This window comes from Xenopus laevis, chromosome 1L, assembly GCF_017654675.1.
Source record: "Xenopus laevis strain J_2021 chromosome 1L, Xenopus_laevis_v10.1, whole genome shotgun sequence".
NCBI classification, from domain to species: Eukaryota; Metazoa; Chordata; class Amphibia; order Anura; family Pipidae; genus Xenopus; species Xenopus laevis.
In genome coordinates this window covers 107,381,467-107,404,475 of record NC_054371.1, presented here as the reverse complement: position 1 = coordinate 107,404,475, position 23,009 = coordinate 107,381,467, and the positions used below count along the sequence as shown (strand labels likewise).

The 23,009-nt window shown below is 35.2% G+C and overlaps 1 protein-coding gene across 9 annotated transcripts in view; it reads right to left on the bottom strand.

Moving 5' to 3' along the window:
* LOC108712370 (protein unc-13 homolog A) overlaps nt 1-23,009 on the bottom strand; it is a 68,281-nt gene that overhangs the window by 3,645 nt on the left and 41,627 nt on the right. For 2 of the 9 annotated variants that reach the window (XM_041561602.1, XM_041561625.1), the window contains 28 exons: nt 22,917-22,988; nt 22,609-22,828; nt 21,123-21,350; nt 20,793-20,934; nt 20,456-20,625; nt 20,197-20,312; nt 19,858-20,021; nt 18,479-18,629; nt 18,286-18,354; nt 17,931-18,020; nt 17,479-17,613; nt 16,221-16,354; nt 15,700-15,785; nt 15,440-15,566; nt 15,172-15,268; nt 14,355-14,498; nt 13,811-13,900; nt 12,881-12,958; nt 12,054-12,142; nt 11,376-11,528; nt 10,869-10,992; nt 6,574-6,579; nt 4,965-5,003; nt 4,181-4,210; nt 2,679-2,735; nt 2,511-2,591; nt 1,796-1,943; nt 402-458 (listed from right to left, as the gene is read on the bottom strand). In XM_041561602.1, the coding sequence (XP_041417536.1) occupies nt 402-458; nt 1,796-1,943; nt 2,511-2,591; nt 2,679-2,735; nt 4,181-4,210; nt 4,965-5,003; nt 6,574-6,579; nt 10,869-10,992; nt 11,376-11,528; nt 12,054-12,142; nt 12,881-12,958; nt 13,811-13,900; nt 14,355-14,498; nt 15,172-15,268; nt 15,440-15,566; nt 15,700-15,785; nt 16,221-16,354; nt 17,479-17,613; nt 17,931-18,020; nt 18,286-18,354; nt 18,479-18,629; nt 19,858-20,021; nt 20,197-20,312; nt 20,456-20,625; nt 20,793-20,934; nt 21,123-21,350; nt 22,609-22,828; nt 22,917-22,988 (3,097 nt within the window). The remainder of the gene's footprint in view (nt 1-401; nt 459-1,795; nt 1,944-2,510; nt 2,592-2,678; nt 2,736-4,180; nt 4,211-4,964; nt 5,004-6,573; nt 6,580-10,868; nt 10,993-11,375; nt 11,529-12,053; nt 12,143-12,880; nt 12,959-13,810; nt 13,901-14,354; nt 14,499-15,171; nt 15,269-15,439; nt 15,567-15,699; nt 15,786-16,220; nt 16,355-17,478; nt 17,614-17,930; nt 18,021-18,285; nt 18,355-18,478; nt 18,630-19,857; nt 20,022-20,196; nt 20,313-20,455; nt 20,626-20,792; nt 20,935-21,122; nt 21,351-22,608; nt 22,829-22,916; nt 22,989-23,009) is intronic. The other 7 variants (XM_041561612.1, XM_041561642.1, XM_041561632.1 and 4 more) reach the window with 5 other exon arrangements.

The window sequence follows — 23,009 nt, the reverse complement described above, 5'->3', positions numbered from 1 at the left end:
CTAACATATTCCTGCAGCTGCAACTAACACACTGATTCTATCAGTTCTTAATAGATTTGTACTGCTTAATTGATTACAACATGGGCAAGCTGTTTGCAGTAGGCGAAAATGTTAGGCTGAGGAAGCACCCTTAAAAACCATTTCTATCTTAAAAACTATAAAAAAAATGAAGGTCTGCTTGAAAGAAGAGTGATTAAGCATACACTGCAGTTTAGTGGGGTTTTTTGTTTTTTTAAAGTGACATCTCCACGTTGGCTGCCAAGTGAGACTGGAGTTTCAACATGCTACCCCCCATTAAATCCTAAGCGATCATAAGGTGTTCCAAGCTTGAGTGGCGTAAAAGGAACTGTGATATGACAAGGAAGTGCATGCTCCTGAAATCCTTTGCTCCTGGGACATACCCTTTTCTGGATAAGTCTCTTCATTAAGTGTAAACCTAATACCTTTACCACCATGAACTGAGGTGGAAGTGACAAAGAGAGAAAAGAGGGAACAAGTGTGAGGAAGGGGCAAGGGATGTCAGTAAGGAATGAGATTATACACAGTTATGTACATTTAGTTTACATTTTCATCATATAATATGATCAGGCCTGGATGTTGGATGGGCTTATTTTTACTTAAAATGCCAGGGCCTAATCTGACTTTCAGACTGAACCTGATTATCATATGATAGTTCCTGTTATTGTACCCATCCAGATCCAATATAGCAGCATTGATGCTCTGAAAATAACCTTTTACAGTTGTAGAAAATAATGCAATTATTTAAGATGAATACAGTAAATATTTACCTCACATACTGTATATGCATCCTTTACAATTTTTATCTTAGTTTACCAGTTTACACAGCTTTGCGTGCAGCCCCATTCTACAATGCAGCCCCATCTCTGTGGCTAGTTTGTGTCCTTTTTTTGTTTTTCTCTTTGCTCCCGATTTTGTTTGTACATAGTGATGAGCAAATCTGTTCAGTTTCACTTTGCCAAAAAATGTATAAAACTGCCAAAAGATTTGCAAACCTTTTTTGTCGCTCATATTTTGTCATGCGTCATTTTTGTAGCAAACTACATTAGAGTCTATGGCCGTTTTTTGTGGCACCTTGTTTCTGCTTTGGGAGGGCAAAACAGATAATAGCTGGGTGCTTTGTATCCCACATTAAAATTAATAAAACATATATTTATGTGTATGTCCTTAAATAGACAGTGGGTGGCTCCAGATGTGGAAGGAGAGACGTATGCATCTTCAAATGAGCCATTTTTTACCAAGTTTTGCAAAAATTTGAGCCATGGAAGTTCATTGTGAATCTGTACACGGTGACATTTTTCACATGTACATTAGCCTATACACATGTACATACATACACATTACAATACTGTATACCCATACAGCACCAAAACTCCTGTATCCTGATCTGCAGCCTGTCCTGTCCCCCCTTTAGCAACTCAACATACCTCTCTATCACTGCAGGCTAGAAACTAGGAACATAATGTGTGTGTGTGTGTTGCAATTAGCAAAACATTTTCCTATACATTCTCTTTTTAACACATACCTACTTGCAGTACATCAAAACAGGCTAAATTAGTGGGTTGGCATTAGGTATATGGTGCAAGGTACAGATGTGTGTACTCTAGGGAGTCCTGGAATTAATACTTGAGGAGGATTTTCTTTCAAGACTCCCTTTGCGTCAAATACACATTCAACAATACAACATAATTAACATACAACATAATTAATATGACTAATAATCTAACACTGTGCTATCTCCACTCTGCACAAGTCATATTAGAAAACAAGACCTCACCCTGAGCAGACTGTGTCTGGACAAAGGTTTTGATTAGCGTATCAGTTGCTTGTGTGTAAAGAGAAAGTGCATAGCGTAGAGATTGTAGGTCTGGACTCTTCTCCAGGAAAGTCTTCTTGAGACCAACACCTCCAGCATGGAAATATTGCTGTGGATATTATAATTTCAAGGTTAGATAAAACAAAACACATACAAAAATATAACAACCTGGACAGAGTATCTGTTTTGTTATGTAGCCACTTTGACACTTACTAAATAACACCCCAACCTTTAACCTACAATTCTGTTTTGCCCAACCAATCAATTTTAAAGAACATGTATTTATTTCACATGAAACCCCACATTTTTAAATTCATTCATTTAAAGTCATTTAGAAAGTGTACCAAATTAAAACAGTACTGTGGAGAGATGAAAAGCATTATAGTAAGAGGATGAATATACAAATATTGTACATTATTTCAGATATTTGGAAATCTAGAAGAAGCTGGGCTTACTTGTTTCTTATGAAGCTGACCTTATTGGGTGTGAATGTGATAGGGACTGAAGGGAATTTGCTGGGACTGACATGAGCATACAATCTCTGCAAAGTGTAAATGTGTTAGTGCTGTGTAAATAAATAGTAAGAATAATTGGGAGAGGTAAATGTATCTAGAAGAGCAGTATTCTAGTGATTTCTGTATATGAATACTCTGGTGAAAGATGGAATATGTTTTACCTTAATTGTATCAAGTGCAAGCTCCACCACTGCACACTGCTTTGGGGTGAGGCTCTTAGCTTCCTCCCGCACCATGTGATCCTAAAACACAGATCTTGAAATTAGTACTTTTAGCATGCTTTACAACTCACATAGGTCACACAGATCTAACTGAATCATTCATAATACCTTTAGTTTGGATAACTGGCCCAGTTCCTTGGCTGCATTAATGATAAGATGGGTTCCCTGTATTAAATAAAAGACATCACAAAATTGTTACAATAATGTGTCTATGGAAAGTATTCATATGCCTATAAGGAAAAACATGTTAGTAAGTGCTGCAACTAAAGAGTTCTGTAAGCTCATGTAACACTTCCTCCTAAATTATGTAATAATTCTACCGCAATGTACAGTTTCCTTAACCTATCTTTTGTGGTGGGACAATTATTTCTCATATATCATGTTCAAGAGCCAGATTAAAATGATGTCAAACAATGAACTCTGGAGCATTTGAACAGACAAAGGGCCATAAAAATCATGCGTTTTCCTCCAATTGAGCAGCCCTGATCTAAACTATAACTCATTGAGCTTCTTCTATTGCTGCTTGCTATATAACTTCTCTCTAAAGATCCTCCCAAATCTTCCTGTAAGGGAAGAAACATTTCCTAATGGAATAAACAGTAAAATATCTAAAATCGATTTTACATAATTTCCTAAATGTGTATCCCTCTGTAGTACTGTAGTACTGTGGGCTTTTCTTCTTCCCATATCATTATAAAGCAATGTTAGACAACTTGCTTTGCAGAACTGCAATTTCCTGATCCCTGTTCAGTCAGTAACTGGTTAATCATACCTCATGATTGAGGGCTAGTGTTAGGGTTGTCACCTTTTCTGGCAAAAAAAATACTGGCCTTCCTTTATTCTTGCCATTTTTTCCTATTAATAACATTGGCATTGAGCATAATTTTTTACGGGCACAATAGTGGCCAGGTGGCAACCCTAGCTGTGTATATGAAATTATGATGTCATACAAAGAAGTCTGTGAAGCTTTTAGACAGACTGTGGGCCATAAAAATCCCTAGATGAGCCACATCAGGCCTGTAGGCCTCAACTTGGACAACCTTGCTCTAAGGTATCTATATACTTATTGTGTCTGTTGTAGGTCTGAGTTAAGACAAGTTTTGACTTCTCTGGTGTATGTCTATAAACACACCATTTTTATTTTAGAATCCATGCTTTTTAAAAAATGTTTGGTATAAATGAATGCAAAGAGCTAATACTATATATGATGATGATGTTGGCAGTGTATAAGTTCTGAAATATAGTAAATGCCTTTTGTATGGCATGCCAACTTATGCAGTACAGTGATAATTATGCGTATAATCACTCTCTATAGATGTAATACAGTTATGTAGAGCAGCATCCCATCATTTCTAGAAATTAATTTGCTGCACCCTAATAGTATCTGTATGCCAGGTTTTCCAGCTCTATGCTGTGAGAGGTCTACTGTTTCCATTCTAGTACTACATTGAATAAAAGCAACAATATATTCTGGTGTACAAAGAAGATATTAAGGGGACATCACAGAAAGGCAGAACTGAGAGTCAAAACTGTACATAGAACAGAGGGAGAAAGGCAGAAGAAAGAAGAGCAAGCGCAGACAGACAAACAGACACACACAGTGTCCTTACATCTGCGTGGTACGGCAGCTTCACCCTGCTCTGGAGAAAGAAGTGTGAGATTAACACATGAGTGTGGGTGTGAAATAAGAATTCATTTTTCACGCACAGCACAAACAGAAAATACAAACTAAACACCTACATGCACACAAACTGAAACCAGAGCATATACCATAACCACACAAGCATTATCAACCAATAACACTTTCCAATCATAAAACATTACTTCCTACACTTAAACTTTACTCACAAGCTCCCCATTTACACCACTATAAAGCTACACGCACACATAAATAATACACAACAGCCAAGAATAATCTGTAAAATGTATCCTTATGAACGGTGCTTAGTGCTATTATCAGTAATTGGAGCTTAGTGATGTCACTTGAATCACAACTCAATATATCATAAAAAAGTATGTACCCCTCTTGTAAAATATAAAGAAATAAGAAGCCTTATGGTGTTATATTTCCATAGATAGGGGTTGCATTAATCCCAGATAATTAATGAATGTTTACTGATAGAAAATATTTACCAAGTGTCTATAAAAGTATAACATTGTGCCTTTAGGTTGCAAACAGGCTAGCTGTAGTGTTCAACAACAGAATAAAAGCTGGGCTTTTGCAGGCACTTTGGCTAACAAGGGTAATCTATGTAATTGAGCTATAAGAATGCCTTGAATAACAGCAGAGGAAGTTTGGCCTAAACCATTGGCTGTACAGGGTTTTCTGATCCTTGCAATTCTCTGTTCCTGACCCTCTGGCATCCCTCTGCCAGTGCCTGGGTACACATTTACCTTCTCTATTCCCTTGCCATGTTTTCTCAGCAGCGTCCCCTGCAGAAACATGTCAGAGTTGGTCACTAATTGGGACAACACATACATACTGAGTGTCAGTAAGTGTATTGTAATGTTGTATGTGATTGTGATATGAGACTATGGACATTTGTTGAGTATTAGAAATATGGGATGTGAGTGAAGAGGCACTGTTGGTAGTAGAAATGTATTGCTAACAGTGGGGTTTTACTTTTAAGAATATTAGCATGCTTCCTATTGTGTATAAAATAGAATATTCACCAACACGAGTTGTGAACACTGATAACAATAGTTCACACAAGACAATGCAATAAGCATATGACACAGACATTGTGTGTGTGTTTGAGAAGCACAAGGAGACATGAGGAGCACAAGGACCACAGTCAGGCTGGATAACTTGTTGTTGGTGGTGAAAGAACGCTCTAGAAAAATTAGGGGCTATTTATGTAAACCTTTCCACTGATACAACGTATGTGTGTGTCCTTGCCTTTACAAAGGCAAGGGGATATATTTTTAAAGCAATTTCCTCCCAGGACATTCAAAGTATTTTACCAGAACTACAACAATTAAGGCATCATAGTATCGGAGATGAAGTGACTTATTAAGGGTCACAAGGAATTTCCACAAAGATTTGAACCAGGTTCTCCAGGATCCAGTAGGAGTGGCAGATCACTTAACATGTAGGTCAACATCTCCTTACATAGCAAAAGATCACTTGGTATTCTCTGTATCTCTGACCTCTGTCAAAGTTTCATCCTATCAATACACTTACTTTATTTTGTAATACACTTACTTTATACTTTGTACCACATATGGAGAAACCACACCATAGCAAAAGTGAAGGCACCAATTATAAATTTTAAGGATATTTCTCCCATTTTCTACAGTGCAGCTGGCAGTTCAAATACATTCCCTATCCATGTTGGCTGGTACTCTGCTTCTATGCTTTTCTATCACAAGAAGCACAATCCACGTTAGGGAGTGCTTTGGGGTAATCCCAAATAGTATTACCTGAAAATGTCTGTAAGTAACTGCACATGTGAGGGTCCATCTTGACATAGTATATTCATGTTTTGGCTGGGCACCCAGTAGTAAATTATGAGTGAAGATACTTTGGACTGTTTATTCATGCCCCAGGAATATTACATAAAGGTCTGCTGTGCATTGCAACTCACAGTATACCCAGCAGCTGGGAAGCCACAAATTTACTCTGAGAAAGTTTCTTCAACCTTATACCACCAGCAAACCAAAAAAAAACTAATTATTAGAGCTGCACCACATATCATCCCTAATATATGGTTTTGTTTAAAGCCTGAGCAACACAAAGGGTCTAGCACATTAGAATGCAAGGGAAGGTATGGGGATACGCAAAGAAGGGAATCCACAAGTGTTAGAGCTACAAGGTATAGCAACACATATAGAAGCACTGAAAAGGTTGAAACATGTATAAACCAGCTGAAACAGACATAGGGATGAGACTAGAGCAAAGGGAATGCCAGCAGGGCACAAACGAAGGGAAAGTAGAAGTTTCACAGTTGACAAGAGACTAGCTAAATTGTAGGCCAGACAGGAAAACATTATATCTACTTACTATCATCTGCAAGAGTGGCAAGCAGAAGGGAAAGGAAAGTAGTCAGACATTCATTATAGGCATTTCCATACAGCTAAAAATAATAAAACCAATTTGGCTCTGCACATCTGCTTTGCTGCTATTTTCTAAATAAAGAAAGTTTAGACTTTCAAATTCTTTTTTTCATATATAGTAAGAAAATTAATCCATCAATTTGCATATTTTGTTTTAAGACAGGGTTGATAAAGTGACCTCTCCGAAACTGCTGAAAGAAACACTTAGACACAGCCTTCATACTCTACAAAGGCAAACCACAGACCGGAAATCCATTGTAATTAAATATAAAAGGAAATCTGTATCATTGTTAAAGGCATCGAAAGGTGTATTGATGCTCAAGTGCTAAAAATTATACCTTTCTGTGTGTTTAGTAAGCCCTTTATTACACACTAGCTCTAATAAGTCATACATATTTAACTAGAATGTACCTTGTTTCTGCTTATTCACCTTGTACCAGTCACATTTTCACACATACACATCTCTTTGATAAATATACCCCAAGGAATCACTTCTAGTAATTAACAAGCTATGTCATCAATTGGAATCTTTTTCCAACTATATGTGTGGGTTTGTTTTGTATAATTTATTCTCATCAATCCAGTATTTTAGACAGCAATGGTCAGAGAAATAATTCTAAATAAGAGTGCTTAAAAAAGTTTTGAGCATTAAAAAAGTTGGACAGAATGTAAAGAGAATATGTATAAACGTTTAACATTTCACATTTGCAAACAGATTTGAGGTCTAAAGGGCAAATAGGGGCCTATTTAAAAATGCTCAAAATGAAAAACTGCTAAAAAAAAAGTGTCAATGTCTTTTAAAAAAAATTCAATATTTAAATAGGAAACAAATTAATATAAAGGAAGGATCTTACTGGCAACACGGAAAACATTATTTTAGGCAGTCTAAAAAAATTCCAGGCTCATTCTGCTTTGTGTTTGAGGTTGTTACATGAGATCAAGGGGGAAAACAACACAATTATTTAAACAATCAAAATGCTGAAGAGAATATTGGAATGTTATGCCAGAATAAATAGTAGCAAATTGATTAGTGATTTGTGTTTAATAATATATTAAACACACAAACAAAATGATCTGGGTACATTTCTTAGCATAACAATGGACATTCATTACATTTGTAATAAGGTGATTTTTAATTATACTTTTATTATCCTAGAAGTTTTGCAATTTTTGGTGAGATTAAAATATTCAGAAGAAAAAAGTAATGAAACATTTGCTCCAAGGAAATACAGGGTCCCAACACCACCTAGGAAATGTCAATTCTATCCAGAATTAAATAATAATTTAATAAGCCAAATCAACTGCCTAGATAGGCTCCAAGCTTGAATTACACATATAGGAACAACATTATTAAAATTGATCAAGGCCAGCACCAAGCTACTACTACACTAGAACTTCAGAGTGGGGGCACCAAAAAATCAATCACCATGTTTTCCCTTACCAATGAAACAATCTCAGAAATAATGGTTGTCAGACATAACCTCTTTTCATATACTGTACAAGTAATTGGCACTAATTAAAGAGAACAATCACAATCTAGAACACATGGGATAGTATAGCAAACCAAGGTTGCCAAACTTTTGACAATCTGCATGGTTGATCCAGTGAGATTGAAGTACCTAGCAATTACCAATATAAGAGTACTGGATTATATTTTAAATATTTTAGAATTATTTACCACAAAAAATACAGGTATGGGATCCTTATCCATGAACGCTTTTTTCCAAAAGGCTTTGAATTACAGGAAGGTCATCTACCATAAACTCCATTTAAAGCAAATAATTAAAATTTTTAAAAACAATATCTCTTTCTCTCTAATAATAAACAATATTTAAACAATCAAAATGCTGAAGAGAATATTGGAATGTTATGCCAGCATAAATAGTAGCAAATTGATTTACAGGAAGGCCATCTACCATAAACTCCATTTAAAACAAATAATTAAAATTTTTAAAAACAATATCTCTTTCTCTCTAATAATAAAACACATTTTCTGTAGCACAGAGGCAACTACACAGACATCTGACAAAAAAATAGGAACCAAGATTGATCTGCTTTATACTAATAGTACTATATATTACCTTTAAGAAGAAAGTAACATACTATATGTTTCGTGATTTATTTTTTTCATGTTACTGGATCTTCTAAAATCTTAAAAAGCACTCTTTAAAGGGCAACTTCACCCAAATCTATCTGTGAGTGTGATGTGATCTTTAGGTAAACAGGCAACATTATGAAAGCTGAAGTGGAAAAAACTTAAAAATAATATAAAATAAAGACCTGGAAAGACAATGTATAATATTATAACATTTAAAAGGTGAACTTCCCTTTAAATTTAGCTTTTGCTATAGATTCTAATCTGGCTTGCCTCTGATATGCTTGTACCTAAAATATATTTATGTACATAGAAACAAAAACATTTCCATGCAAACCATTCACACACTAAGGGGGTTATTTACTAAACTCTGAATGCAAAAATCATGAAAAATTTGTGATTTTTTTTTTATAAAATCTGACTTTTAAAAAATCAGAAAAATTCAGAAAAGTCTGAAAATCCGGCATCTGAGACCTGTCGAGGTTGCATATAAGTCAAGGGGAGAAGTCCCAATGATTTTTTGATGTGGACTGGGTTTCATGCAATACCCCAAAGTTTCGAGCAAAAAAGCATAAGAAATCTGAGTTTTTTGGTGCAAAAATTCTAAAAAATAGTGAAAAACTAATTTTTTCCCGCAAAGCAAATTTTCGGGAAAATGTAATAATAAATAAGTGTACAAAACCTGAGCGGATTTCATCGGAATTTGTAGCAGAAAATGTTGACATAAAATCGGACTTTGATAAATAACCCCCTAATAGTACACCGACTATAAACAGTAGTACATATTTATAACTATTACACAGTCATTAAATGGTTGAATAATAAATGAAATAACATAAGCACAAATTTGACAAAAGTTAATATTTTGATTCTGTCATTTTTGCCTAAACTTACTAACAGCCAAGGGAGTCTGCATTGTTTTAAGTAAAATGTAGTACACATGCAATTGGTATGTAACACACTTCTTGTTAGTATTATCTCAAGAGACATGCTAACAAGAATTGGGAGTTATGCAATAAAAGGCACTTAATTTGCCCAGGTGCAGTAACCCATAGCAACCAATCAGCATATACTGGTTGTCTGTTTAAAAGCAACCATCGTATTTGTTCCTATGGGTTGGTACATGGCAACATAGTACCTTTCATTGCATAAGGGGGATTGTCTACCAAAATGAGCTACAAAATCCAGACTGTAGGCTGAGGCAGCATATCCCCTTCTTCAACATGAGTTAAGTGAACAATGCTTGTGCTGCACATACTTTTGCCTATTATTATATTCATGATAATCTTTGTTGTTTGTTACTTCTTGAGCTACACAGGGGAAACAGGAAAATAGAAGGTACTCCATGTTGGTTCCTGTTGAGGTAAATTGCATATGTTTGCCCGTTTGTACAGTGTTGCGTATACAAGTAACGATATAAATATATATAAAATATATACATACACAAATAAACATACAGTGGTTTGTAAACCAGGCCTCCTTGTTGACAATGATAAATGCTTGTTTTAGAAAACCAGAATATCCTTTTAGTTCAGATTAAATTAATTTTTAGTATGCTGTAGAGAGTGATATTCTGAGACAATTTGCAATTGGTTTCCATTTTTTATTATTTGCCTTTTATTTGGTTTCCATTTTTTATTCAGCAGCTCTCCAGTTTACAATTTCAGCAATCTGGTTGCTAGGCTCCAAATTACCCTAACAACCATACACTGATTTGAATAAGAGACAGGAATATGAATAGGAGGGGACCTGAATAGAAAGACAAGTAATAAAAAGTAGCAATAACAATACATGTGTAGCTTTACAGAGCATTTGTTTTTAGATGGGGTAAGTGACCCCCATTTGAAAGCTGGAAAGAATCAGAAGAATCAGAAGAAAAAGACAAATAATGAAGACCAATTGAAAAGTTGTTTAGAATTGGCCATTCTATAACATACTAAAAGTTAACTGAAAGGTGAACCACCCTTTTAATATTCTCAATTCAGAAAGAGAAAGAAAAATATCAAATATATACAGTATTTGTATGTAAGTGTGCATTTTTTTAAACATTTTTTTGAATGGATGTGGATCTGCTGTTTCTGGGGTTCAGTTACACCTCTTAAATAAAGTGTTGCATCAATGCCCAAAAATTTGCAGATTATACTCACTGTTTGGTCTGTCAGTGGTGGAAGGACAATAATTTTCTCCATTGTATTCACCACAAGCTTCCAGAGTTCCTTTAGTACGCGCTTCAAGACTGTCTTTTCACAGATCTTGGCAAACAGCGTCAGACTATAATGTAAAAACAAATAGATCTAAAAATGTATTTAGTAAAAAAAATGTTTTCTTAATTTATTCTTTATTATTTTTATTTATAAATATTTGTTAATGCATTGGTGAATAACATTCTCATGTATGCATTTTTGGTAGTTACATGTATATGTGAATAATTTCTTCCAAAAAACTCCAATGCTCGAAATGTTATGCATTACACCTCTTCTTATTACAGATAAATTGCCCCCTGTCTATCAAACTATCAAACACCCCTTTATAAATCTCCTGTGATATATATATATATATATATATATATATATATATATATATATATATATATATATATATATATATATATATATATATATATATAATATATATATATATACATGTTGTCTCACTTGCTATCCAGAGGATCCAGGATAGGCTGCAATACGTTATCTGCATCCTGAGCCACACTGCTGCAGTTACTGGCTGGTACATTTCCAGTCCCTTTCACCTGGCTCAGAATGTCACCCATCTGCTTCACACACTCCTCGATTTGTTGCAGAAAACTATTAAAAAAATTGGGTAATGTCATAAGTCAAATAGAACAGAGAATATATACAGAATATGCATGCATATACACAATGTGACTGCACAAACAGTCCAATAGTAATCTGAACCTAGGGTTTTTCGAATAATGAATCCTTCCATAATTTGGATCTTCATACCTTGTCTACTAGAAAATCATGTAAGCATTAAATAAACCCAATAGGCTGTTTTTTTCCAATAAAGATTAATTATATCTTAGTTTGGATCAAGTACAAAGTACTGTTTTATTATTACAGAGAAAAAGGAAACCAAATGGAGTCTATGGGAGACGGCCTTTCCGTAGTTCGGAACTTTCTAGATAATGGGATAACAGATCCCATACCTGTACATCCTTAAACACTAACTAAGTTGTTTTGTGCAGTTCTGTAATACATTATTCCTTGTTTTCACTAGAAGCATATTTTTGCACTTTCCTTCCAACTCTAGTAAAATTAAATGTTGTTAGATAGCTTTACTTACATTTAAGATAGCTATGTCTCACTTACCTGGTGGTAAACACTCTGCTTAGCTCATCTAGGACATTGTTGAGTTTTACTTGCAGCCCTTTGAGAATGTCACTGGTTTCTGCATCCAGCTGGACAGGCATTAGCAAATAAATAAAAAAATAAATAAAATGTTATTAAAAGAATGTCTAAAATTCATACAATGTCTTAAATTCATAAGGGCCCTTTTATTTATTATCCACAGCTTTCATTAGACCTATGGCACATGTAATTTTTCTCTGCCAGTGAAGTTCAGCCAGAAGAGAGTCAATACACTAAGGGGGTTATTTAATAAAACTCAAGTTTATCTCATTTTTTTATTAAAACGAGGTCGAACCAACTCCCATTCACTCATTTCTCAATAATTCTTCTCGAAAAAGTCTGAGTGAAGAAAATGTTGCAACAAATGTGTGCATCAGTTCAAATCATACAAGTGTCACTGAGAAAACTTGACTTTATCGGATTAGAAGATGAAAACCCGACTATCAGATTATCCAGCGCAGATAAACAATGTCAATAAACAACTTCAGGGACATTGGCCACTGACTTCTACATGGCCTCAACAGGTTTTACATGGAGTATTTTCGTATTCGGATTTTTATCAGCTTTGGTGTATAATAAAAAAAAAATTCAAGTTTCTTTTTCACAAGCAGCAACATGAGGTTTGCTTTTAATGTAAATGATAGGAGGCTCAGAGTGGTCTTAGGCCAGCATAGAAATTATATGTAGGCCATAGGCCTTCCTATAGAAATCCAATCAAATCAGTTTTTCAGTCACTGTTTCAAATACAGTAGAAAGTAGGAAAGTGAAGCAATACTGAGGAAACTCACCTCCTTTCCACCCATTGCTTCAAACATTTTTTCCAGTTGCACTCGAAGTTGTTGGATGTTATTCATTAGAATACAGGGCTGGAGATAGAGAAGGAACGTGACAGAAAGGAGACAGGTATGATTGTGAAAGTTCTAGAGCTTTTACAGAATTAGTGAAACTAGTGTTTGTAGCTAAATGAAACTTTTAAAAAAAGTGTGGATTTACATTTAGGCCTAATTATATCAAAATAATATTGCACTGCATACGTTTTAAAGGGGTTGTTCACCGTTTATAACTTTTAGTATGATGTAGAGAGTGATATTCTGAAACAATTTGCATCTGGTTTTTATTTTTTATTATTTGTGGTTTTTGAGTTATTTAGCTTTTAATTTAGCAGTTCTAGTTTGCCATTTCAGCAATCGGGTTGCTAGCATCCAAATTACACTAGCAACCATGCATTCATTTGATTCATTCATTAAATAAAAGACTGGTATATAAATAGTAGATGACTTGGATAAAAAGATGAGTAATAAAAAGCAGAAATAACAATAAATGTGTAGTCTTACAGAGCAATAGTTTTCCTTTGTATTTTGAAATCTGGAATGCGTCAGAAGAAGGAAAATCAATCAAAAACTATTAAAAAAAAGACCAATTGAAAAGTTGCTTAGAACTGGCTTTTCTATAACATACTAAAAGTTAACGTAAAGGTGAACCACCCTTTTAACTTACCAAGCTGCCTGAAGCAGGTAATAGGGCACATTAGTTACAATGTATGCAGCCAGCTCTGCACAACCAGGGACTTTATGGCTTTCTGAGGTGCCTAATCTATCGACAAATAATTGCAAGCTCTTCAAGCATTTTCGTGCAAGTGTTGATCCAGTCGTGTGGCTTGTTGCAGAGCTAAGCATAAAATGACTTGAATACTTCAAGAATACATATTATGATATTACCACTTTTTCCTCTTTCTTCTCTTTGGAGCAATGAGATGCAAAGTCCTTGGAAATAATTTCAGCATACTGCAGCAGAATATTACTGATCGTCTGCAGAGAAAAATGATAACAGAATGAAGAAAAAAATCTGTATAATTGTTAATAAAACTTTCTGAGAAGTCTTTGGCATGGTCCTGAGAATCTGCAAGTCTTTTTGTAATATCTCTGCACAAGACCATAAATGTTACTTCCCTAGACTTTAAATGCATCAACAAGTTGACAAAACTGTCTCTCTTATTCTGAAAATGTATTATGGTCTATACAAAGTTTTGGAACAATGAGGCCGTATCTCTAGTTTCCTTACTAAGTACAATCGAAGAATCAATATGATAACATTTATGCTAATTAAACAAAAATTTGAACATAAGGAAGAAAAGTATCAATTTAATGATGGAATCAGAAAATTAGTAATTTTTACATGGACAAAACAGGTAAATGTTGGATACATGAACCAAAATAGTACCGTAATGCTTGGAATGCATTAGATTTATGAAGGACACAGTACCTTGGCAAATCTGCGCATGTAATGTCCCACAATTTGTGGGTCTGGACACTCCAATTTCTTAATAATCTCAAAACTCTGGTTAAGCTGTGAGAATACATCTACCACAGAGCAGGAGAACAGGGCATGTTCAGAGGTCTGCTGGAACTGTAAGAGATTAAAGGAACCACTTTATATTTAAGAAATGCCTTTTTAAGGCTGGTGCATAAAAGCCTTAATGTGGGGAACTTTTACTAGAAAGTCTAGTCAAAAAACAAAAATAACCTACACTGCAATTGGTCCAATTCACACACGTTTTTGGCTTTATAATGATATCAAATACACATAAAATAAGTTTGCACCACTTAATTGTACTGCTCAGATATTTTTTGTTTACTTTTTTAATTCTGCCTAGAATAAATAATGCACATGCATGAGAGTAATAACTGCCCATGCAGTTTGTCCCTCAGTGCTTCACATGTACATATCCCAGATGGCAAAAGTAAAACCTGGAAATACAGTACATCTAAATACCCTATGAATAAGTAAGGTACCAAGCTCTAAACTTTTTATTTGCAAGATTTTAGATTTTTCTATTCTGTAATAATTTTTTATCAAAAAGCCATGGAGCAGTTAATCAGGAATTCAGCATCTCTACTTAAAGATAAGCTGGCAATTCTAAGTATGGCAAAGATATGCCAAAAATATTACATATTGCATTTAAACTGGGAAAAGCCTGTAGTGTCCGTCTGATTACTGATCAGACCAACTGCATGCAGATTTACTTTTTATAAATAATAAAATAAAATAATATACTGGTGATTAAAGCTTGACATCTTACCCCATCCTTCTTATCTCTCTCAAGAGCTCCATGCAGGAAATCCCGGGAGACCTCCTCATTTTCATCCAACCACTGAATTACAAAAGGCTCAAACCAGCTGTAAGATACAAAAAAAGAAAGAGCATGATGGAGCTCTCCTGAAAACAAAATGTTATTATCTGCTCAAGATGAGAACCAGCACCAACATTTTCTTTAAATTATGATTAACCTATCTTCAATTAGTAGACAATGAATCAAAAGTTCGATTGACAATAAAGAAGTCACTTACGCAGGATATTCTGGAACCTTGCTCTTAAAAGATGGTAGCTCAGTTACATATTCATTGTACAACCATTTGACCTTGAAATGCAAGTTCATGTAGTCAGCACTCTTACACAGGCGGTGCTTGTCATGTTCTATGCAAAAGAAGACAGGTGAGTGTAACCCATTATCTATATGCTTGTTGCTTTAAAAATTGCATTGACAAGAAACAAGGTTAAAATAATAATAAAAAAAAGATGGCTATTCCAGTTCTCAGAGGTTACTCACCTTCCATGGCATATTTCATGTCTTGAGCAAAGAGACTCCACATGACCTCAGCACTAATCTTACCAACATTAAGCTCCTGAGGAAATCTATGGATAGAGTGATGTAAAATGATAAAAGTGAGTGTATGAAAATAAATCAAAGTTTAAAAATGTATTACATTATGGGGCATATTTATTATGATGTGTAAAATGAAATTCGTCAAAAAAACGGTGTTAAAAGCTGTGTAAAATAAATGGCGAACTTATCAAAGCATGTGTAAATTTTACGCCATGCAAGCGCTAGATTTGCCGCCATTATTTTACATTGCTTCCAGAGGAAGTCACTTTAACAAAAAACAAGTACAAATGTTGCAGCTTTTTTACACAGCGAAGCCTGTCGATGTGTGGTGTATTATCCTGCTGTTTTTTAAACATGCATAATAAATATGCCCCTAAAAATCTGGGGTTTTCCCACTGTTAAAGCGACTATTCCTTCTGTATTTCTTATCATTTGTCTACCAACTAATCAACAAAAATACTTACTGGTTTAGACAAGGTGTATATGAGTTTTTATCTTCCTCTATGATCGACACAATCAATGTGATTAGTTTGGACCAAAAGTCTAGGTTCTTGGTACTTGGCCCCTGTTCTTCTGGAGGTACCTCCCCCTTTTTAGCCTGTCAGGGAAAGTAAGATCAAGATATGTATATTTTCAATGGTGGTATTTGCATCATATGTACTCTCAGAACATACTTCCTTCCACAACCAAGAACACAATTTATTGTTAGTAAATTTTTAAGTGCGACAGGTTGTAGAATCTACAGTCTATCTGAACCTCGAAATAAATTTCGTCCATGACTTTTCGCGTGATAAACATTTTTCTCACTGAATTGAATCTGGCCCATTGTTTACTACTCACTGTCCGCTAATCTAAACAGGGTGAACTATTTAAGTTAATTACTTAAGCGTACTGATCTATTTGTGGCTATGCACTTCTACGCTATATGGCATATACTTTGGTATTACTAAATGCATATTGGATTGCATCAAACTGTTTACAAGACCCCTGATGTTGTATCTTGGAACCTAATGATATGTAGGAGATACAATACTGTAAAATTCAAGATTTGCAATTTTTTTAAGGTATTTCATCAAAATCTAAAATTTGGCAAAGCCTTGCAGTTTGGTAGCTTGGCATCTTGCTTGCTTTCTGTGATTGTGAATTCCAAGACTAAAAAAACAAGATTTAAATGATTTTTATAGTGTAAGTGAAGTTTATTTTGCTTGACTAACCACATAAAACAGGAGTTGGAATTATTTTTAAAAGAGATACTGACACCAGAAAATAAACTTTTTAAATATCTATCATAACATTATCTTTGAATGCTATTTATAATTTTGCCATAAAAGTATCTGTCTGATGCTTTTACATTACCTTTCTTACCTTTTTTCCCAATGAGGGGGCTGCCACATTTGTGCAGCAGTAGTCTGTTAGCGTTAGAAAATCAAACTGACAAGTTGAGAAGGGGCAGTCAGGTTGACAAAACAGTCAGATTTGGGAACTTCAAGTAACAATTACTTACAAAAGCAGAACTATAAGCGAAAACATAGGTAGGTTGCTTTTCCTGTAGATTAATATTTTGAAAATAAAATTTTTAGTGTCAGTATCACCTTAAGGTTACAGGCCCCCTTTAAACACTCTTGCTGGTGTTTGATAACACATATGCATAAAGTTCAAGCCTACATTTTCTTAAGAAAAGGGAAAGTATAACTAGTAAACAGTAGAAAATGTACCACTTACAGGGTCACTTTGATATTCCCGACTGTAAAGTTCATGGCAGTTGTTAAAGATATATTCATAGGTTGAGTTCAGACATGCCTTCACACAATCCTTAACCACCTGGCTGGCCCGTGGCGGGCTCTGTAGCTCTTGCACCTGTGAATGAAATAGATAATGTTTAATGAGTGATATTAAATAAGGCAGCATGAAAACTTAAGAAAAGCATGGAAAGGAAGCATGAAAAAGACAATATAAATATATGCATGGCATGGTAGCAGACCAGCTTACGGCATTTTCTAGATCTCGGGGGGATACGTTTATAACTGAGCTGTTCCTAGTGTGAAAGCTATAGCTCATTGTTACCCTAAGCTGCTTTGAGAAAATGTTGTTAGATACCTGTAGAACATTCTAACACATTTACTGTGTCTGTTGATGCTTTCTGAAACACTTTCAGTCTCTCAGTGAACTCTCACCTTCATCCGGAAGAACGTAATGCTTGTTAGTAAATCTACAGTAGACTTGAGATCTTGGAGTCTCTCAGGGCTGCTAGCAGGAAAGTTGTTCTACAAAACACAAACAAAGACATCAACATAGAACTCTGAATCGAAAGAACCACAAGCCTTCCCCTGGCAATTGGAGAAATACAGAAATTCTAGAATAGATTAAGCACCAGAGTTTGGATCTACCTCCCAGAATTTGATACAGTGCAACAACCAGAAGGCATAAACAATGTTACATGTATATTTACTGCAGCCTTACAGTAGGACAAATACATTTATGCATTGTGAAATCCTGTTTTTATCCCTTTCCCTCTTATTCGTTTCTTACCCGGTACATGGACAGATCAATGCGTAAGGAATTGTGCAGCTGGTCGAGCAGCTTAACAAATCTCTCCTTCTGTTAAATAAAATACAAATTAAATGTTTAATCAGTATCCATGCCCGCTTAGCATCATTATAACATTATGAATCAATACAAGTGTAAAGATGATCACTGCAATGAAGTGTTGAACTTATCTTACCCCAAAGTTTGAGGCAGAGAATCGGTCTGAGGCAGACACATTAGTTGATGCCGTTGTGTGCGCATAGTAAGCATTTATGTTGGCAAGGAGGGTACTCATTACAGCTGGTACTCCAGGACACATGTATTTAGATGAAAGGCAGGCAAAATGCCTATATAAAAACAGAGGAAAACCCATTAGAAATGAAAAAAAAACCATTAAAATAATAGAGCAGGGGTCCCCAACCTTTTTTACCCGTGAGCCACATTCAACTGTAAAAAGAGTCGGGGAGCAACACAAGCATGAAAAAGTCCCTTGGGGTGCCAAATAAGGGCAGTGATTGGTTATTTGGCAGTCCCTATGTGGACTGACAGTCTACAGAAGGCTCTACTTGGCACTATACTTAGTTTTTATGCAATCAAAACTTGCTTCCAAGCCTGGAATGTAAAAATAAGCACCTGCTTATAGGCCCACTGGGAGCAACATCCAAGGGGTTGGAGAGCAACATGTTGCTCACGAGCTACTGGTTGGGGATCACAGTAATAGAGAAATATATTGTTTGCACTATTATTCAGATTTACACATGGCTTTGAACAAATATTTCCAGATAGATCCCATATGTCTTTATTCAAGAGTTTTTATGGTGTGATTAAAACTTTATGTACTGTGCCCAAAAGATATTTAGCCCAACTTATTTGAAACTTCAAGTTTAAAAGATACACCTGTGTTCAACATTAGTTAAAGGGGTTGTTCACCTTTGAGTTAACTTTTAGTTTGTAGAGAGTGATGTTCTGAGATGATTTGCAGTTGTTTATTTATTACTTGGGGTTTTTGAGTTATTTCGCTTTTTATTCAGCAGCTGCTCCAGTCTGCAATTGCAGCAATCTTGTTGCTAGGGTCCAAATTACCCCAGCAATCATGCAATGAGACTGGAATAAGAATAGCAGAGGGCCTGAATAGAAAGATGAGTAATAAAAAGTAGTAACATCAACAAAACTGTAGCCTTACAGAGCATTTGTTTTTTGATGGGGTCAGTGACCTCCATTTGAAAGATGGAAAGAGTCAGAAGAAAAAGGCAAATAAATAATATAATAAATAATGAAGACCAATTGAAAATGTGTTGAGATCTGGTCATTCTATAACATACTAAAAGTTAACTTAAAGGTGAACCACCCCTTGAAATTAATAATGGTTGTTGTAATTTCACGCACTAGGCATTACAGATTTATCTGTTAATAACAAAAAAAAGAAAGAAACTTCAATTTTTTAAATGATAATTGGTTTTTCAAAATAAGACATATTTATTTTAGTGATGTTGAACACAGGTGTATTTTTGCCTGTTAATGCCTATACTTTTGGCTCCCTTAAAGTAATATTTCACAGTTTCCAATGTTCCTCACGTCATGGCCTGGTATATGGACTCCACTCCATATCTCATTGCAAATTCATCCACTATTTCCTGGGCTGTCTCTTCAAAATAAACTTTCCAGGCGTCATCTCCTTTTGCATCTGGAATCTTCACAACACCATTATTCTGCACATCCGTCAAGTAATGGAACAGATTCTGAAAAAAATATAATATGAACTGATCAACATTTTGTTCATTTTATGAAATTCTACTCCTGAGTATACATAACATAAGATCTTTTGCTGAATTCCTTCTTTAATAGCCAGTATATGTGCAAAAATGCATAGCATCGGAAATCGGATGTGATCTAATGCTGTTCTAAACCACTCACCTCATGTAGACATGTGTATTGTACATGATATGGAGCCACCTTTTCCTCTCCCTTTATTTCCACACTTATATGAAGGCGAATGGCTCCAGAAACAGCAGATTTATCTGTTCGCTTATCTAGAAAGAAAGATATGAAGACAGACAAAAAAGCATTTGTAAAACCTTGTGTTAATTCAATAACTCATGCAGGATTTCCTTAATGACTGCTTAAGCCAGATCGGCCCCTTACAGTCTGAGCAACAAAGATTTTTTTAACCTACCTAAGTTATACCACACATCCATCTCTCCGCTAAGTGTCCGGACCTCAATTATTGTTTGCCCAAGGAAGTCATCTGATTCCCTTTTGAATCTTTGCTTTACACGAGATTTAATATCATCATCTTCATCCCACACACGAACTTTAATACGGTCTGAAGAGTTGTGACATTCACTGAAAAAGATAATAATATAATCATATCACCCCCTTAATAGAACTTTTCACATTCTCTGCATATGACACACTGTAAAATAAAATCATGAATCCATTAGCATAAATTTCAGTGGGAACCAATACAATAATATCCTTTCCCAAATTTCACCAATCCCCATAACACTCACAAGTGAAAATTCTCTTCCCAGACAGGATTAAGGTTTCCGTAGATTGTTTTGGTTCTTTTCTTGGTTTTCCCAACTTGGACAGTAACATATGGGTCACTGGAGCCTGTCTTATCTTTGGCCTGTAGACCCTGTGCACATACAACTGAAAAAAACAGCACAATGTGAAACACAAAATAATATACATATTATAAACTTCCATCATTTCCTTTTGCCTCTTTTGTTTTTTATACTCAATATGTACTGTAGGCCTCTTCTGCTTTTTTGTCCACTATACATAAATCTTTCCTCCTCTCTGTATCGACCATTGTAATAACAGCTCTTAACACTTACCAGTTATGCTGATCTTTGCTGACCATTTGGAGGTACCATCCAGCACACTCTGTTTCACAGACTTTATCTGTTGAGCGTGTGTGGCCTTTAATATCCCAAACACTTCCAAGATCAGCTCAAATATTTCTGGCTTGTTCCTCTCCCGGATCTTCATACGATCCTTTAAGACCATAATAATATTCTGAGTCCGGTCTTCTGCACCATGTTTTGAGCTCTTCTCTGCTGCTCCTGAGGTGGTCATAAATCATGATTCTTTTAGTGATTAATTTCATATTATTTAGCTTTAATGAAAACACACTTGCCTGTACTAGAAATGTAATCAAGAACAATAATTTTAAATAGATTATCCAAGTTCTCTCAAATTTGGTATTGTATTTTGTCTGCGCCTCATTCGCACTCTTGGATATTCTGGGGCAGATTTATCAAGGTCGAATTTCGAGGGTTAAAAAACCCTCGAATTCGACCCTCGAAGTAGCACAAAAGGTTTGATTGAACGATCAAATAAAAATTTTGAACCGAACGATTCAAACGATTTTAAGCGATCGATCGAATGATTTTTATTCAATCAAAAAAAACTTAGAAAAGTGCTCTGGAGGGACCCCATAGGCTAACATTGCACTTCGGTAGCTTTAATTTGGCGAAGTATGAAGTCAAAGTTTTTTTTAAAGAGACAGTACTTTGATTATTGAATGGTTGAATAGTCGAAGGCCTTTTACTTCGAATCATTCGAATCATTCAATTCGATCAAATATGAACGAATTTGACCAATTCGATGGTCGAAGTACCAAAAAAATACTTCGAAATTCGAATATTTTTGTATTTGAACTATTCACTCGAGCTTAGTAAATCTGCCCCTCTTTGTTTTAAAATACTGAAGGCTTTAGCCTGTGGTCTGCCCAGTCAATGTAATAGCTGTTTGAGAAGACAGCTTTGTCATTTATTGGCTGGGAAACACCCCTTGATATATAGGGCATATCATATTTAATTATGAAATAATCATTTTCTACTGCTGTTAGAAACAATAGAGCTCTATTTAAACTTATACAGCAAATTATATAACAATTAAAAAATATTTACATTTTAATTGTGGCTTCTATTGGCTGTGTATGTTTAATTATAACACTGGATGAATATGGTGGCACTTGGGGAATACTGATGATTTTGATGTCATTCCAAAATATATACAGTACATGTTTGTAGAGTTATAGATAAACATATATATGTATGTCCAGCTTTAGTTTCATGTTTGACATACATATTTTTTGTCACATATGTGATACTGTCACATGTGATTTTATAAAAGCTGATGGTTGTGTAATAAAAGGTGCAAAGTTTGCTACACATCTAGTCACATGTCTTCATTTTATATACAGTAAGTTAGATATATCAGGAAATGGATAGACACTAGTCACTTGAAGAAGCATGCAAATCAGTAAAACAATAGCATATACAGCTGTCTAGGTGCAATTTACATCATAGTTCTTACTTTGAAGACAATCTGCATTTAGCAGGTCCTGGCACTTCTCATGGCACTTGACACCACACTCTGTGCAACGCATGCCCTGACGAGCAATTCCCCACAAAAGCCCTTCACATTCATAACAATAGGTAGGAGTTGTGGCAGTCCAAACTTCAAAGTTGTGAGGAGTAGTACTGGATATTGGGTATATTAAAGCTTGCAGGGTCTTTTTGTAAACATGGTTTTTCTGAAAGTTTGACAGATTAATGTTGTTACTGTTCTTTATAGTTAGCTTTACTTAGTTTCATAGTGTGGCATATAATGTGTGTACTTACTAGCTCTTCATTGTTTAAGGTGCTTGATGCAAGAGCAGAAGTAATCCCAGCCTTCCGTGACTGAACCAGGGACTGAGGAGAGATTGGAACCAT